The sequence below is a fragment of the Eurosta solidaginis genome, chromosome 2 (assembly GCF_040869045.1).
Source record: "Eurosta solidaginis isolate ZX-2024a chromosome 2, ASM4086904v1, whole genome shotgun sequence".
Classification (NCBI taxonomy): Eukaryota; Metazoa; Arthropoda; class Insecta; order Diptera; family Tephritidae; genus Eurosta; species Eurosta solidaginis.
Genome location: NC_090320.1, coordinates 199,147,488 through 199,164,580, shown reverse-complemented (window position 1 = coordinate 199,164,580; position 17,093 = coordinate 199,147,488). Strand labels below are relative to the sequence as shown.

Genomic DNA, 17,093 nt, shown 5'->3' with positions numbered 1-17,093 from the left:
GTTATATGGGTTCTAAAGGCGTTGCTGTTCTCCACCCTCTTTAAGGGGAGGCCGAAGGTGATATATGAATGGCCTGAAAAGGATGATATAACGGACACACGGACGGAAATATCTCAGCAGATTTTTTTTATAATGCTGATAAACTTGATATACAGTAGTCCGTTGCTATCTAAATCTATTGCAACTACAAATTTGATATTACACATCCTGCGGCTTCCTTTTCTGAATGATGCGCCCACATGGCAACCAATGTTTTTTGTTGACGTAGGCATTCAATAAAGTGCCATGGAAACAATAATTCAAATTGTTTGATTAAATAAATAAATAATTCAAATTGGCAAAGAAATATTTCAAAGATTTAAAAATTAGTTAATTTTACTGGGGCAATAACTTTATTTGCTAATTGTTTTATTTTTAATACATTAACCACTTTCACTAGCTCTTAACACTAAACATGGAAGCTGCCGCATCTCTTATGTCCATAGAACCTCCTTCAGGCAAATCCTCTATGCATGGTTCCGTATCTGAGGCAATGCATGCATCTTATGCCTCAGGCACCAGCAATTGGCATTTGGATAGAATGAAAAATCTACTAACTTCATCAGATCCAACACATGCTGCCAACGATTTGGATGAGAGACGCAAACAAATAAGGGAAGAATATAGAACGCGTATGAAAGCTGCACCGAAGACGCTAGTACAAAAGAGTACAGAAAAGAAAGATGCCATAGAACGGCAGCTGGAGGAGAGTGATCAAAAATTACAAGATTTGCTAGAATTTGGAGCAGAGCTAGTATCCAATATGAAAGTGGCCAACGAGAAACGTGAACAATTGCGACGTGAGCATGAACGTGAATGCGGACATTTATTGCAGAAAGATTTAGAAAAGGAATCCATAGAGTCAATTGCACGTTTTAATGAAATATCAGCTAAATGGTCAGAGTTGGAAGAGTTCAAAGAACCGATGGCATTATTCGAACATTTGGAAGAGCAAAAAGAAAAAGTGGCAGCATTAATGGCGAGCAAAGATAGTCTAATTGAACAGTGTCAGAAGGAGATCGATCGTATAAATGAAAAATACTATGCGGATCAAATGGCTCAAGCAAACGATGTGCGATGTTTGGTCGAACGTATTGATCGTCAGATCGATGTGATCAAAGCAGCCTATAAAAATCATTTGGATATATTGGAGAATACCATTAACGAGGAACGTCGGACAATTGCGCTCACAGAGGCTGATAAATGGAAAAAGTTCTATGATGAAATGGCTGAGAGTGAAAAGACGAAATTTGATATGGTCAAACAAAAGGAAGAATTTTATGCTGCAGAGATCGCACGTATAACGGCTGTGCAAGAAGAGCTCACTTGCAGCACGCGCATACGTCTTGAGAAGGAAGCAGAAATGCTCGAATGGGAGCTACGTAAGGTACGTAATACGGTGTTAATGAACTCGGAAAAGTTGGACTACAATTATCAGGTGCTACAAAAGCGTAACGAAGAGAATATTGTGATAAGTAATCAACAAAAGCGTCGTATAGCCAGGCTTAATGAGAGCATTGCAGCGTTAAAACTAAAAATTTCTACCGTCAATAAACAACATCAAACCAAGTTGCAACGCTCATCGGCCGACTTACAAAAGTTGCACGAGAGCAAAAGTGAGCTAGAAATGAAGGCGCACCAATTTCGTGCGAATAATAAACGCAAATTCGATCTCGTGTGGGAAATCAATTTTAATGAGTTGAAAGATGTAATCACAAAAATCTACGAAATCGATCGTATTTTACACGAACAACAGTTGGCTGTGCCATGGTCTAAGCCTGACCTTGATATGACCGACATAAATGAGACTTCAAGAAAAGAGTTGCAAAGTTATATCCAAACGATTAAGAAGAAACCAAGTGTAGTTCGTACACGTGAGACCGAGGTGGAACGGGGTTTGTTACGTAATATTTTGCGTAAAATAGCTGATCGTGCAGGTTTCCTAATCGAAGAGAAACTATTCCGTATACTCGAACCCTATTCAGAAAATGAACAATGTATTGTACGTCTCGATAATGTTTTTATAGCTTTGCGTGTCGAAAATGTACAAATGCTATCAACTTTAACCGAATGCTTTTTGCCTTATTCATACTGTCCGAATTGTTCCGATGGACTACCGAGAGAGACAATGCAAGATTTCTATAAAATAGGTCGGGAACTCGATGATTTGGTTTCTACAGATAATGATTCTACGACTTCAAAGAGTGAATTGACTACAAAAAATGAATCGATTCCGCCGAGCTCCTCTCGTCTTCGACCAGAGGAAAAGAATGCCAAATTGGAGGGACGCCCATCATGTCAAAATCATTATTTAGTTATAGAACCAGTATTTGTTTTGACAGCACTAAATGAATTCACAAAAAACCAAATGCAAAAACAAATTGATTACAAAGCCATACTTGAGGAAAACCAATTAAAATGTAATACAATTCCATTTAGTGATGATGAAATTAAAGAATTTTGGAGTAAATTTAAGGATTATTTCCCGAAAGAGAAACGAAAACTTTGGACAACTTTGGAACATGGTTTGAATCATTATGTGGAAGTGTTGAAACAGCGCACTAAACTCGATGAAGAATGCGTGTTTCTGCGTAGACAAAATATGGAACTAAAACATTTGCTACAGAAATTTAAGGTCTGATGAGATTTAGAATGGAAAATGCTGAAAAAAATTACAATTTGCATGAACAAAAACTTGAATTTTGCCTTAAAGTTGTGTTATATGTATGTACCTTTCTATGTACATTTATATTTGTTTATAAATAACGGCTTAGTCCCACAACAACGAAAAAAATAAATAAATAAAAATTGAGCAAAGAACTTACTTACTTACTTAATTGGCGCTTAACCGTCTAAACGGTTATGACCGTCCAACAAGGCACGCCAGTCGCTCCTTCGCTCCGAAAACCGGCGCCAATTGGTCACACAAAGGGAGTTTAAATCGTTTTCCACCTAGTCCTTCCAACGGAGTGGGGGCCGCCCTCTACCTCTGCTTCCATAGGCGGGTCCCGATAGAAACATTTTCTTGGCCGGAGCATCATCTTTCATTCGCATAACATGGCCTAGCCAGCGCAGCCGCTGCGTTTTAATTCGCTGGACTATGTTGATGTCTGCGTATAGCTCGTACAGCTCATCATTAAATCTTCTTCGGTATTCGCCATCGCCAACGCGTAGAGGTCCATAAATCTTTAGAAGAACTTTTCTCTCGAATACTCCCAAAGCCGGTTCATCTGCTGTTGTCATGGTCAATGCTTCTGCCCCAATGAACATATGAATGAAATATATCTTATTTTGTATGAGTTAATCGGGGATTGCCCGTATTGCTTTAAATGTATGAAAACATTTATTTGAAGCAATTTTTAATTTTATAATTTATTTAATAATTTGGGAAAAATTTAAACAACGTGCCTTGTCCGTCCTGATGTCACGTTGTTTAAATTTTTCCCAAATTATTAAATATATCTTATTTTGTTTAAATTTATTTTATTTTACTTTTTTCATATTTGATTTATTTTAATTTAATTTTTGACTATTTTTTATTTTATTTTATTTTCTTTTATTTATTTTTTTCTTTTATATTATTTTATAATTAATGTTAGAGAAAAAGTACAAAACACGGCGATGGTTGCCAGAACATGTTCCTGAATGCGGGGCATTCATATGCTTGAGTGGTAGAGTCATCTGCCTTCACACCAGTATAAAGTATGAGTGTTGGAGATTCCGAGTTCAATATTCAGCTAGATGATGAAGAAGTGAAGTTGTTTCGCAAATTAAATACACATGATATTATTTTATTTATTTCATTTCTTCAATTGAATTTAAAATTGGTTTTTTATTTAATTTAATTTTGTTATATTTTATTTTAATTTATTTTATTTTATTTTATATTGTTTGACATTATTTTATTTCATTTTAATTTATTTTTCTAATTTTATTCTATTTTATTTTATTTTTATATTTAATTTTGTTATATTTTATTTTATTGATAATAGAGAAAAGTTGCAAAGTTTACAAACGGCGATGGTTACTAGGACATGTTTCTGTATTTCACTTCTTCATCAGCTAGCTTGTCGGGAGCTGAGTATTGAACTCGAATCTCCAACATTCATATCAGTGGAAAGTCAGATGCCTTTAACCACTCAGCCATATGAATGTCCCGTTGTTCGCTATACAATTGGTCTCTAAGAATTGCCTTTCTGTTTCTATTCCTTTTATTCACCATTTAGGTACATACTAATTCTTTATGATATTTAAGCCTAATTGTGTGGAATGTTTTAGGCGCGCTTAAAAGCTCAGTAACAATGGATTTTTCAGTATTGCTTTTTTATTAGCAGAACTTCTGCTGTTAACTATTATATCAATATAATCATGTGTATTTAATAGCTAGACATGCTCAAATTGCTTTATACAATTGTTATTGATATTAGAGAAAACAACTTTGCAATTTTTCTCTAATATAAATAACAAAAACAATTGCATAAAGCAATATGAGTTTGCCTCGCTTATTAAATACAGATGATTATATTTTATTTTGTTTTACTTATTTATTATTATTTATAGGTCTGGAAGCACTGTGACCTTTGTGCAGATCTATTGTGGAAGACCTTTTAGCCTAATTTTGTATCTGGAGGCTTTTGATGTAGTACCGTTCCTCAGGCTTTTTACTACATATGACATAGGGATTAATAGTCTCACCACCTAGATGGGATAGTCTCTGCCTAGCTAGAGCGACGCATTCGCAGAGAATGTGAATCGGCGTTTCCTTATCCAGCTCACAGAAACGACAAATTTGGGTATCCGATAGATTTAATTTACTTAGGTGATATCGTAGACCGTAGTGCCCCGTATAGTACCCAGTAAGAGTTCTTAGGTCCTCCTTGCTTAAATTAATGAGTTTCGCTGATACTTTCGTTGTTGGAAGTATAAACAGTTTGGCCTGCCTTTGCCCTAGGCAGTCAATCTAGTGACATCTGGATTGTTTAGTTTCCCAGTTACTTATTGTTTCCCTGATGTGTGCGTTTTTAAGTCCACAAAAGGGCTCTGGACCATAGAATGCACCCCTGCTACATTTGGAGAAGGTGAGGGAATCTCAAAAGAAAAAAATCGTCTCCAAGCACATTATTTGTCTGATGGAATACAAAATGAGTTCATAGAAATCTATGCAAGTCAAGTAAATCGAAAGATAGAAGGCGAGAGAAAGTCCGTCAAGTATTACACAGTAATAGTGGATGCAACCCCTGATTCGGCGCATATTGAGCAAACTGTTTTTATATAGCGTTATGTTTTATTAGGACTCCGGAAAATGGAAAATCCAAGAACGCTTCTTAGAGTTTGTCGATTGTAACGCAAAAACAGGAGAAGCTATCGCTGAGTTGACTCGCAGCACTCTAAAAAAGCACAATATTCCACTGGATGACTGCCGTGGACAAGGATTTGATAATGGCAGTAATATGAGCGGTCATTAAAAAGGAGCGTAGAGTCATATCCTGAGAGATAACTCCCTGGCAATATTTGCACCTTGCGCTTGTCATAGATTAAATTTATTGGAGTGCAAGCTGCTGAATGTTGTGCAGAATTCATCACATTTTTCGGTATTATGCAGAAATTTTATAATATATTTAGCGCAAGCCTTCAGAGATGGGAAATTCTCAAGGAAAAAACTAATTGCTCCTTGCACAGCATGTCACAAACACGATGGTCTGTTCGTGTGGATAGTGTGAAACCTTTCGCAACTCACATTCCCCAAATATTGAAAGCTATTGATGAAATCAAACTTTTCAATCTGAGTTCAGAAGCAGTAACGGATTTGAAAGGCATTGAAGCATATATGGGGAAATTTGAGTGTATCCTCTTAGCCTCCATTTGGCTCAAAGTGTTGACGGTAATCAACCATCGACGTGGAAACAGAAAATATACTTAGCCTGATTGATGAGTTGAAGAAGTTCAGGGATCAATGGTCGATCATACTTCAGGAATGTAAGGTTCTGGCAGGGAGTATAGGAGTTGTGAACACCTTTGCAGAGAAAAGAAGGAAGATAAGAAAGCGCCAGTTCGATGAATTACCTGGCGAATTACCTGAGTGTGATTCCGAAACTCAATTCAAACAGCAAGTTTTTTACGTTCTTTTGGACTGCTTGTATGGTAACATGACAAGACGATTCGAAGCCGTAAATGACATTGCGATTAAATTTAGTTTTTTGTGGAAGTATCAGGATCTGACGGAAGAAGAGCTCAGAGAAAAGGCACCGGCATTCTGCACAATTTATGGTATCGATATTTCTACGGATCTAATAGATGAAATCATTCATCTCAAAGCCATCCACTTAGCAAATTTGGGATGCGATTCGCTGCTACCATTTCAATTTCTGAACAAATTTCATGACTTCAAGATGGAAGTATTATTTCCGAACATCTGCATAGCATTAAGAATATTTTGCACACTTCCAGTCAGTGTGGCGTTCTTTTAGTCTATTGTCTCGCGTGAAAAATTTTTTACGTTCTACTATGAGCCAAAATCGCTTGACAAGCCTTTGAACATTGGCGTTGGAGTCCAGCCTAGCTCGCAGCATTAGTTTTGAATCCCTAATTTTCATATTTGCAGACCAAAAAGCACGGAAGGTTTTCCTTGGCTGATTCAAGCTCTTAAAATGAACATATTTAGTATTTTTTTACTGTATTAAGTTTAGTTTTTAGGGGGGCCCGTAAACTGTGCCAGGGGCCCGGCTCGGCTCTCTGCGGCCCTGCTGGTCGGCAAACTGATTCCTAAACAGAGGGAGTTTATTTAGATTGGCCTCCCTGATATGCTGATCTAACATTTTCTCCATACCTCTTAGGAGAAACGAGCTCAGGCTTATTGGTCGATACGATGAGGGCAGTTGCTCGGGTTTCCCTGGCTTTGGTAAGAATACTACATTAACCTCTGCCCCACCTGGAAAGAGCTGGGGCTATATGTTTCATCCCTTGCTGTAACATAAAACAAATACCCCATCCGGTCCTGGTGACTTGAATGGACTGAAATTAGACAGATCCCATTGCACTCGTTTCACAGTGGTAAGCTTTGTTGCTAGGATTTTTCCTTTACCGCTGATGGTTGGCAAATCTGCCATTATGGGTGGTGACTGATAGCCTGCTGTGCAGACAGGAAAGTGTTTGGTTTTACTTTGTTTTCTTTAATTAAATTTTATATTTTTATTTTATTTTATTCCATTTTATGTTGTTTTATTTTACCTTATTTTATTTTGGGTTTTTTATTTAACTTTATTTTATAGTGTTTTATAAAATTTTTTTAAATTTAACTTAATTTTTTATTTTATTTTTTATTTTTGTACATTATTCTATTTCATCTTATTTTATTTGATTTTTGTACATTTTAAATTTTATTTTATTGTATTTTAAATAAAAAAAAATAAATAAATAAAATTAAAAAACATGTAATGCCCGATAACCTCCGAAAGGGTTTTAGGCCGAGCAACTCTTCCAGTTTGCGTGTGCTCCTTTTAATTTTTCCTACAAATTGGCCGGACGGGACCTACATGTTTTGTGCCTGCTCCGAACGGCATTTGCATTGCAGATGAGTATTCACTGAGAAGCTTTTCAAGGCAGAAGTACACTTGGAGTATTTGCCAAATCACTGCCCGATTATAAAAGCTTTCTTCTAATTGAAAACTTGCTTCTAATATTTAAATGTTGCTTTGCCCGGGGGGTGAACCCAGGATCTTCGGAGTGGTAGGCCAAGCAAGTTACCACCACACCACGGCGATCGCGATTAAGGTTATTAATTTTTCTTTAAATTAGTTATGTTTTATATTTCTTTATTTCATTATACTTTCCTTTAATTTAATTTAATTTAATTTTATTTTATATTAATTTATTTTATTTTATATAAATTTATTTTTTTCTATTTAATTTAATTTAATTTGTTTTAATTTAATTTAATTTAATTTAATTTAAATTAATTAAATTTAATTTAATTTAATTTAATTTTACTTTATTTCATTTTATTTTATTGTGTTTTGTTTTATTTTATTTTATTTTATTATATTATAAGTTTAATTTAATAAATTTTGTTTTACTTATTTTCTTTTGTTAATTTTCCGACAGGGTGGATAAAAGATGTATGTTGGAAGGATTTTCCATCATCCCTTGTCAAATTTGGTTTCGAGATCTCAGAAATCAGAAGAAAAATCGACACTGATGATGGCAGAACGCCGAAACCGGTTTGTCTCGAAACCAAATTTGAAAAAGGATGATGGAAAATCGTTGCAATATACATTATTTTGTTTTGTTTTATTTTTATTTTATTTTAGTTTTTCTTATAAAAATATATTTTATTTTATATTATTTTTTTTACTTTTAACTTAGTTTAATTTATTTTAAATAAATTAACTTAAATTAAACTAATTTAATTTAAATTTATTTTTTTTTAATGTATAATTAGTGCTGACTAAATCCAAATAAATGGCCAAGTCGTATTGAGTCCGGTATTATGTTTAGAAGTTCGCTCTAAGCTTATCTGCGAATTGTCATATATTACCAAAGGTTCGTTGCTTGTGATTTCTAATGAGACATTTTTTAGGAGCAGGATTAATTTGTACAAAAAATTTGCAGAGCAAGACCACCGTAAGGCACATACAAAGATATTTGTAAGTAATCTTTATGATATGGGACGAATTTTACTGGCTGTCATTTGAAAATCTCTATTATATTTTCATATATCAATGCATCATTTGCATATACAAGGAAGGCAATTGTTTTGGTCTTAAAAAACTCTTCGTTTTCTCTCTTTGGATGCATGTTTTGCAATTTTTCTCGTGCTCGATCTTTGTTCTAGCACATTCACATTTCAAAATGGATGACTTTTCAAGAGGCCAACAACAGGAGCCTAGTGATTTCGTATAAATGTCGCAGACGACAGGAAACATTTGCAACTGAAACTGCATAAGCGACATTGAATACAACAACAACAGCTATTAAAGTTATTAGATTTGTGTGATGCCATAGAATAGTTGCGGCTTCATCCGAAACCTTGGTGGCGACAACAACCTGGCCAATAGTCCATCAACTAGCATCGAATCGAACATTCTACATTGGCAATTGCACTTCTTGCTCTTCCCTTTTTATAAGGAATTTTGTCATTTGTTTTACGCTGAGTGAATGATAACTGACAGTTGAACAGGCAAAACAGTGAAAATTGTCAATGCAACCAAATAATAAAAATAAACTGCAACAACCACAACATTGGCCACTAGCGAACAAGCAAACTGAAATGTCCATGACAGGAGCAACAGACACAACAAGGAAGAAGGGTTACATTTCATGCATTTGAATGTAAATATAAACGACGAAAGACATCAGGCTCCTCTGTACATTTGTAGATCGCACGACACCGAAGGGGTATTTTTCCTATAGGAATTTTGTTGATGCTAACATTTCCACCGTCGCTTTCGTTGTGACACGTCGCCAACGTCTCATGTTCTTGCAACTTAAATGTCAATAAATACTGCCAATAACACCGAAAAAAAAACCCAATGGGAATTTAGAAGCGTCTAGTTTTTGTTTTCCTTGTTGCTGCAAGTAGTCGCTTCTACCCTAGATCGTAAATTTTTTCTAACTCAAAAACAATCTGTATACTTTTTTTTTTATAAATAACTTACAAGTTTCAAACATAATGTACACAATTTAAATGAGTAGTCGCGTTTCCTTCTTCACCAGTATCGATATTATTTTGGTATTTGGCGGGGAATTGAAACTTTCCGCCATTCGGCAGATTTTTTTGTAAATTTTTCGTGCATTTTTCCTATCGAACAGCATGCGAAATTCCTCTTTCCCTGAGTCACTATTTGACTCTTCTTTGCTGGACAGATGCGCGTCCAAAGCTTGGCTGCCACAAGGTGGGTCTCATAGTGCGTGGAGCAGGACACTGTCGCTATCATTTCCAACCCTTGCGTTAAAGTCGCCAAGTAAGATGTTGTTGAGATGGCGGTGCAATCATCGTAGGTCTTTTCCGGTTTCTCATAAAAAGAGTGCTTATATCGGTCAGCAGCATAATGGATTTATACGTAGGCGTAAATAAAAACCGTATTGAAAAGCCCTGCCTAATGTGAATCACGGTGAGATGCTCGTTAACAGCCGTGAACGACAGTACTAAGCGGTGAATGACTTTTTCCCACCGCAAAACCAACACCGTTGCTCTGAATTGCACTTCACTTTTCAAGGCAACTGCTGTAGATGTCGCAAGGTCGTTGTTCTGCCATATTCATTGACAATAATGACTCTTACTGTCTAGGGGTCTTTATTTAATGGACGCTCTGTTTCATAAGTATTTATGTCGAGACCGCATATGCCAGCTTAAATACTAGGTGGTCTCTATAGTGATAGGAAAAGTAATTGGCATTGTGTGCTTTATCCTTTAATATAATTCTCAGTTCAGTTTCTGAATAATGCTCGCTAGCTTCCTAACTTCATTATATCTTAAAATCCACAATCTATCTTGATAGCTAATAATGGGATGTGTGGGTCTTTTTGTCCAAAGTTTACCTTTAAAAGAGCTCAAAACATATGGAGGGACATACACATTAGGGTGGCCCTTCGTTGTATGGAGGGATAAAAAGTGCTTGGATTCTTGATCTCGCCCCCTGAAAATATGCGAATAGCTCAAAAATGAATATATACAAAGTTTTAGGTCAATCAAAAAAGATTTAGAGGTGGCGCAAATTTCGTGTTTCAGGCTTCCATATTTCTAAACCCTACGGAAATTTACTGCTTTTCCATATCGTAATAAGATCTCTATTTTATAACTTTTCTAAAGCGGCCACAATCTTCAAAATCGGTTGATGAATAACAGAGTTACAAGGCAAAATATATATTGCTTTCAACAAACAAATATGAAAAGTAAATTAAGTCTGCAAATGTGTATATCAGTGAATCGTGGTATGCGGGTAAAAACGCTCAAATAAACTTTTTTATACACAAATACATATATCCCTTGAAGCCAAACTTGAAGTTTATTTATTTAAAAAAGTATACACATATATTTTTTTATAAAATTTCTTTCGAAATGCATGATGCCACAACAAATTTAAGCCTGCACTGCAACTTGTCCTTGCAACAAGCACGTCGAAAGAAATTTAAAAAAAAAGTATAAAGAAATGAAAATATATATTTTAAAATTGCAAAACAACTACACAAAATTTTTTTGACGTTTTCTTATTAAAACTGTACTGCTCTTGAATGAAAAATTTTGAATAGTATGTTTTTTTAAATAGATAAATTGCGGAACTTTGCATTGGGATGGAAAACCACTTCCAGAAATAACAGGTCGTGAAAAGGTGAAACGACTTCCAGTCGTTGTTACTTACAGGAATGGCGAACAGTTAATAGGAGCTCCAAAATTATATGCTGCAACAGGCTCGGAAATAGCTGATACGTTGTATGAACTGTTATTTGAATGGGATTTGAAGGATGATATTGTGGCCTGTTGTTTTGATAGGACATCGCTTAACACAGGCGTTATAAAAGGAGCTGCAACGTTATTAGAAAAAAAAAAAATTGAGCGAAAACTTTTGTATCTACCTTGTCGTCATCATATTAATGAAGTTCTGATGAGAGTTATTTTCCATTAAATACTAGTAAGGACGTTCAGTTATTTCGGCGATTTCAAGAAAATTGCAAAAACATCGACAAAAATAGTTTTAGAGATTTGCTACAAAATAACGAATTGAAATTACTTTTAAGCGATAGCAAAGATACTATTTTAAAAAACCCTCTAAGGAATAGTTGAAAAACAAAATAGTAAAGGTTGGCTATAGGGAATTTTTGGAATTAACGTCTATATGTCTAGGAGCAAGTGATGGCATAAAGTTTCGTGTACCAAAGCCCACTCGATGGATGTCTGAGGCATTGTATTCCTTAAAAATCCATTTATTTCGTGAACAGTTTAAACTACCGGAGTATAAAGAGAATTCGATAGCAACCTCTTCAAAACTTATCTTTTATTAAAGAAATTTATAAATAGAGAAATGTTAATAAAATAATATCTGACATTGCAATAAAAAAGTTTTGTAACCACCTATGGTACCTGTCTGAAGAATGTATTGCATTGGCATTGTTCGATGATGACGTCTCTTGTACCATGAAGAAAAAGATTGTGGAAAAATCAAAAGCATAGACAACTGCGACAAGAAAACAGAAAATTTAAAGAGGTTACACTTAAGGTCCAGTGAAATCAACACATTTATAGAAAAAGAACTACACGATTTTGTAACAGGAAATACAATTGATTTTTTTGGTCGGATTGGGATATCATCTCAATTTCTGGAGGTAGATCCACTATACTGGGGGGATACAGGAACCTATAAAAAAGCTAAGGATACTATTATTAAAGTAGTTAACGAAACAGCAGAAAGGGGAGTAAAGCTTATGGAAGAATATAATAGAATACTTAAAAATGACGAACAAGAAAAACAATATTTTTTACAAGTTGTAATTAATTACAATAAATAATTTGAATCACATACTAAATCATCCTTAATTAGATCCTAGGAAATAATATCATATTATATACGTATCAGCTAAAGTTTCACAAGATATATGTATATGTTTTAAAAATGTATTTTCAAAAAAATGTATAATATACAAGTAAGGAAGGCTAAGTTCGGGTGTAACCGAACATTACATACTCAGTTGAGAGCTATGGAGACAAAATAAGGGAAAATCACCATGTAGGAAAATGAACCTAGGGTAACCCTGGCATGTGGTTGTCTGACATGTGTATCAAATGGAAGGTATTAAAGAGTATTTTAAGAGAGAGTAGGCCATATTTCTATGGATGGACGCCATTTAGGGATATCGCCATAAAGGTGGACCAGGGGTGACTCTAGAATGTGTTTGTACGATATGGGTATCAAATGAAAGGTGGTAATGAGTATTTTAAAAGGGAGTGATCCTTAGTTCTATAGGTGGACGCCTTTTCGAGATATCGCCATAAAGGTGGGCCAGGGGTGACTCTAGAATGTGCTTGTACGATATTGATATGAAATGAAAGGTGGTAATGAGTATTTTAAAAGGGTATGGGCCTTAGTTCTATAGGTGAACGCCTTTTCGAGATATCGCCATAAAGGTGGACCAGGGGTGACTCTAGAATGTGTTTGTACGATATGGGTGTCAAATGAAAGGTGTTAATGAGTATTTTAAAAGGGAGTGATCCTTAGTTCTATAGGTGGGCGCCTTTTCCAGATATCGCCGTAAAGGTGGTCCAGGGGTGACTCTAGAATGTGTTTGTACGATATGGGTATGAAATGAATGGTGTTAATGAGTATTTTAAAAGGGAGTGGGCCTTAGTTCTATATGTGGACGCCTTTTCCAGATATCGCCATAAAGGTGGACCAGGGGTGACTCTGTAATGTGTTTGTGCGATATGGGTATCAAATTAAAGGTATTAATGAGGGTTTTAACAGCGAGTGGCCCTTGTATGTATATGTGAAGGCGTTTTCGCGATATCGACCAAAATGTGGACCAGGGTGATCCAGAAAATCATCTGTCGGGTACTGCTAATTTATTTATATATGCAATACCACGAACAGTATTCCTGCCAAGATTCCAAGGGCTGTTGATTTCCCCCTGCATAACTTTTTCATTTTCTTCTACTTAATATGGTAGGTGTCACACCCATTTTACAAAGTTTTTTCCAAAGTTATATTTTGCGTCAATAAGCCAATCAAATTACCATGTTTCATCCCTTTTTTCGTATTTGGTATAGAATTATGGCATTTTTTTTTCATTTTTCGTAATTTTCAATATCGAAAAAGTGGGCGTGGTTATAGTCGGATTTCGGTCATCTTTTATACCAAGATAAAGTGAGTTCAGATAAGTACGTGGACTAAGTTTAGTAAAGATATATCGGTTTTTGCTCAAGTTATCGAAGCCACGCCCATTTTCAAATTTTTTTTTTTTTGTATTTTGTTGCACCATATCATTACTGGAGTTGAATGTTGACATAATTTACTTATATACAGTAAACATATACAATTTTTTGTTAAAATTTGACTTAAAAAAACAATTTTTTTTAAAAGTGGGCGTGTTCTTCAACCGATTTTGCTAATGTTTATTTAGAACATATATAGTAATAGTAGTAATGCTTCTGCCAAATTTCATGGTGATATCTTCAAAGACTGCCAAATTACAGCTTGCAAAACTTTTAAATTACCTTCTTTTAAAAGTGGGCCGTGCCACGCCCATTGGCCAAATTTTTTCTAATTTTCTATTTTGTGTCATAAGGTCAACGCACCTACTAAGTTTCATCGCTTTATCCGTCTTTGGTAATGAATTATCGCACTTTTTCGGTTTTTAGACATTTTCGATATCGAAAAAGTGGGCGTGGTTGTATTCCGATTTCGTTCATTTTATTTAGCGATCTGAGATATGCGCCCGGGAACCTACGTACCAAATTTCATCAAGATGCCTCAAAATTTACTCAAGTTATCGTGTTAACGGACAGACGGACGGACGGACGGACATGGCTCAAGCAAATTTTTTTCGATACTGATGATTTTGATATATGGAAGTCTATATCTATCTCGATTCCTTTATATCTGTACAACCAACCGTTATCCAATCAAAGTTAATATACTCTGTGAGCTCTGCTCAACTGAGTATAAAAAATTTAAAACAAACGCATTTACGTATACTCATTATATACACATTCTTGAAGTAATGACGCCGTGTTTCAGGCATAATTTATTTTATAACTTTATCATTATTTGACCAATTTTTGTTGTTTCAGATTTATTTAAAAGTCAAATATCTCTGGAACTTACTAATAACACGATAAATCACGTTTCGCCCATAACAAATGAAGTAGGGTTGACCAAATTTAAGAAATTGTAAAAATTCGTCATTTTTCAGTACTTCAAGCTCATTGCGCCACCTCTAACCCTTTTTCGATTGACCTAAAACTTTGTATATTTTAATTTATAGGCTATTCGCATATTTCTAGGGGGTGAGATCGAGAATCGGAACACTTTGGAAAATAAGGGCCACCGTAATACACATAGCCATTTAATCTTCGCCATTGCTTGTTTTTGATCAACGAAAGTATCTCAATATAAAATTTTAACTTTACTTTATTTTTACTTTTGTTGTTATTATCTACTGCCTTTGAAACGATGATTAACTTCTTACATTGAAACTCATCTCAGAGCACATCTGTTCATACATACATATGAACAAGAGATTTACGCCGATCATTTAATAATTGACGGCGGCGGAGAGGTTACTTGAGAGGGTAGTGGCCGCCGCCTGGCGTATGTGTCATTTTGATGTGCGAATAAAGGAATAAATATATCGACTGCTGAGTGAAATATAACCCTATTGTAGTAATTGAAAGCGTTTTTATTTTATTAAAAAAAACTTTTAAATTATATTTTTTAAAACGCATAAATGTGTGCGTCAAATTATTCTTTATTTTTCACAACCTAGAAAATTTTTGAAAATTGAAAATCAATATTGAAATTTAAAATATTGATAATACATTTAAAAATTAAAAAGTTCAAAGTAACTAAAATACAAAGTTAAATAAAGATAATAACAACCCTACATTACTCCCCCTTCAAGAAAATTTATCATTAAACAAATTGAATGTAACTCTCTTTTTATGTAAATTCTTGGTGTTGTTTGTGTCTGTTGTCTCAATTATTGCCGGTTTTAATCTATCAATAGGAATAGTTTTAATATTATTATCTATTTCAAGTTTAAAACATTTTTGGTCTTTTTCCACAATTTTGTAAGGTCCTTCATATGGTTGTTGTAATGAATGTTTATTAATGACTCGAACGAATGCAAATTTACAAGTTTGAAGATCTTTTGGAACATAAATTCCAGTATCAGCATCTTTATGATGACTTAAATTTGATCTAACATTTCGAAAATTTTCACGTAAATTACTTAAAACTTCAGTTGATGAGAAATTTTTAGCTGATGGCACAACAAGTTCCCCTGGCAAACGTAAATTCTGACCGAAAACCATTTCCGCTGGTGTAGCCGAAATATCTTCTTTGTAAATAGATCGCAAACCAAGTAATATGACAGGTAACTCGTCATACCAATTATTTGTGTCCTCTCTAGATATTATAGTAGTCTTTAATTGTCTATGAAACCTTTCAACCATACCATTTCCTTGAGGGTGATATGCGGATGTTGTAATTTGGTGACTACCAAGTAATTTAGTTAACTCTGAAAACAATTTCGATGTAAATTGGCTACCTTGATCAGTTGTTATCTTTAACGGAACTCCAAACCGAGAAATATATTCTCTAAAAAACTTATTTGCAATTGTAGTTGCTGAAATATCTTTTAATGCATATGCCTCAGGCCAACGAGTAAACCTTTCAATAATTGTTAAAATATAGCGATGTCCTTTTGAAATAGGTAATGGTCCAACTATATCTAAATGGATGTGTTCAAATCTATTCTTGGGAATTTGAATTTTGACAACAGGGGATTTTGTATGACGATAAACTTTAGACTTTTGACAATTAAGACACTCTTTTGACCAAATATTAATATCCTTATTCATATTAGGCCAATAATATTTTTTAACTATGAGCCGTCGTGTAGCTCTTGTACCCGGATGTGCTATTCCATGTAAAATATCAAATACTGTCTTTCGCAAATTACTCGGTACAAATGGTCTAGGAGTTTCTCCTGAAATTTCACACCAAATATTAAAATTTAAAATAGGAATATTAATTAACTTTAAATTTAGATATTGAGAATCAGATACAAGTTGATTTAAGTCATCATCTTTTTGTTGTTCAGTTTGTAAAATTTTAAAATTCAGTTCTGTATTATATATTGCATTAACCTCAAAAGCTCTAGATAGCGTATCTGCTACAACATTGGATTCTCCTTTAATGTATTGTATGTCATCAGTAAATTGTGCTATAAATTCCAAGTGTCTCGTTTGTCTAGGACTTCGTTCTGTTTTTATACTCAGTTGAGCAGAGCTCACAGAGTATATTAAGTTTGATTGGATAACGGTTGGTTGTACATATATAAAG

General features: G+C 34.6%; 1 protein-coding gene across 1 annotated transcript; it reads left to right on the top strand.

Annotated features, from left to right (window-relative positions):
• Positions 1-454: 454 nt before the first annotated feature.
• On the top strand, positions 455-2,680 carry LOC137241788 (dynein regulatory complex protein 1 homolog). Its single transcript, XM_067769190.1, has one exon. It carries the CDS (start codon positions 455-457, stop codon positions 2,678-2,680), a length of 2,226 nt encoding a protein of 741 aa, XP_067625291.1.
• Positions 2,681-17,093: the final 14,413 nt, after the last annotated feature.

What these genes read in the sequence shown, in the direction of transcription:
- LOC137241788 (XM_067769190.1), top strand. Translation starts at nt 455, where the DNA reads ATGGAAGCTGCCGCATCTCTTATGTCCATAGAACCTCCTTCAGGCAAA.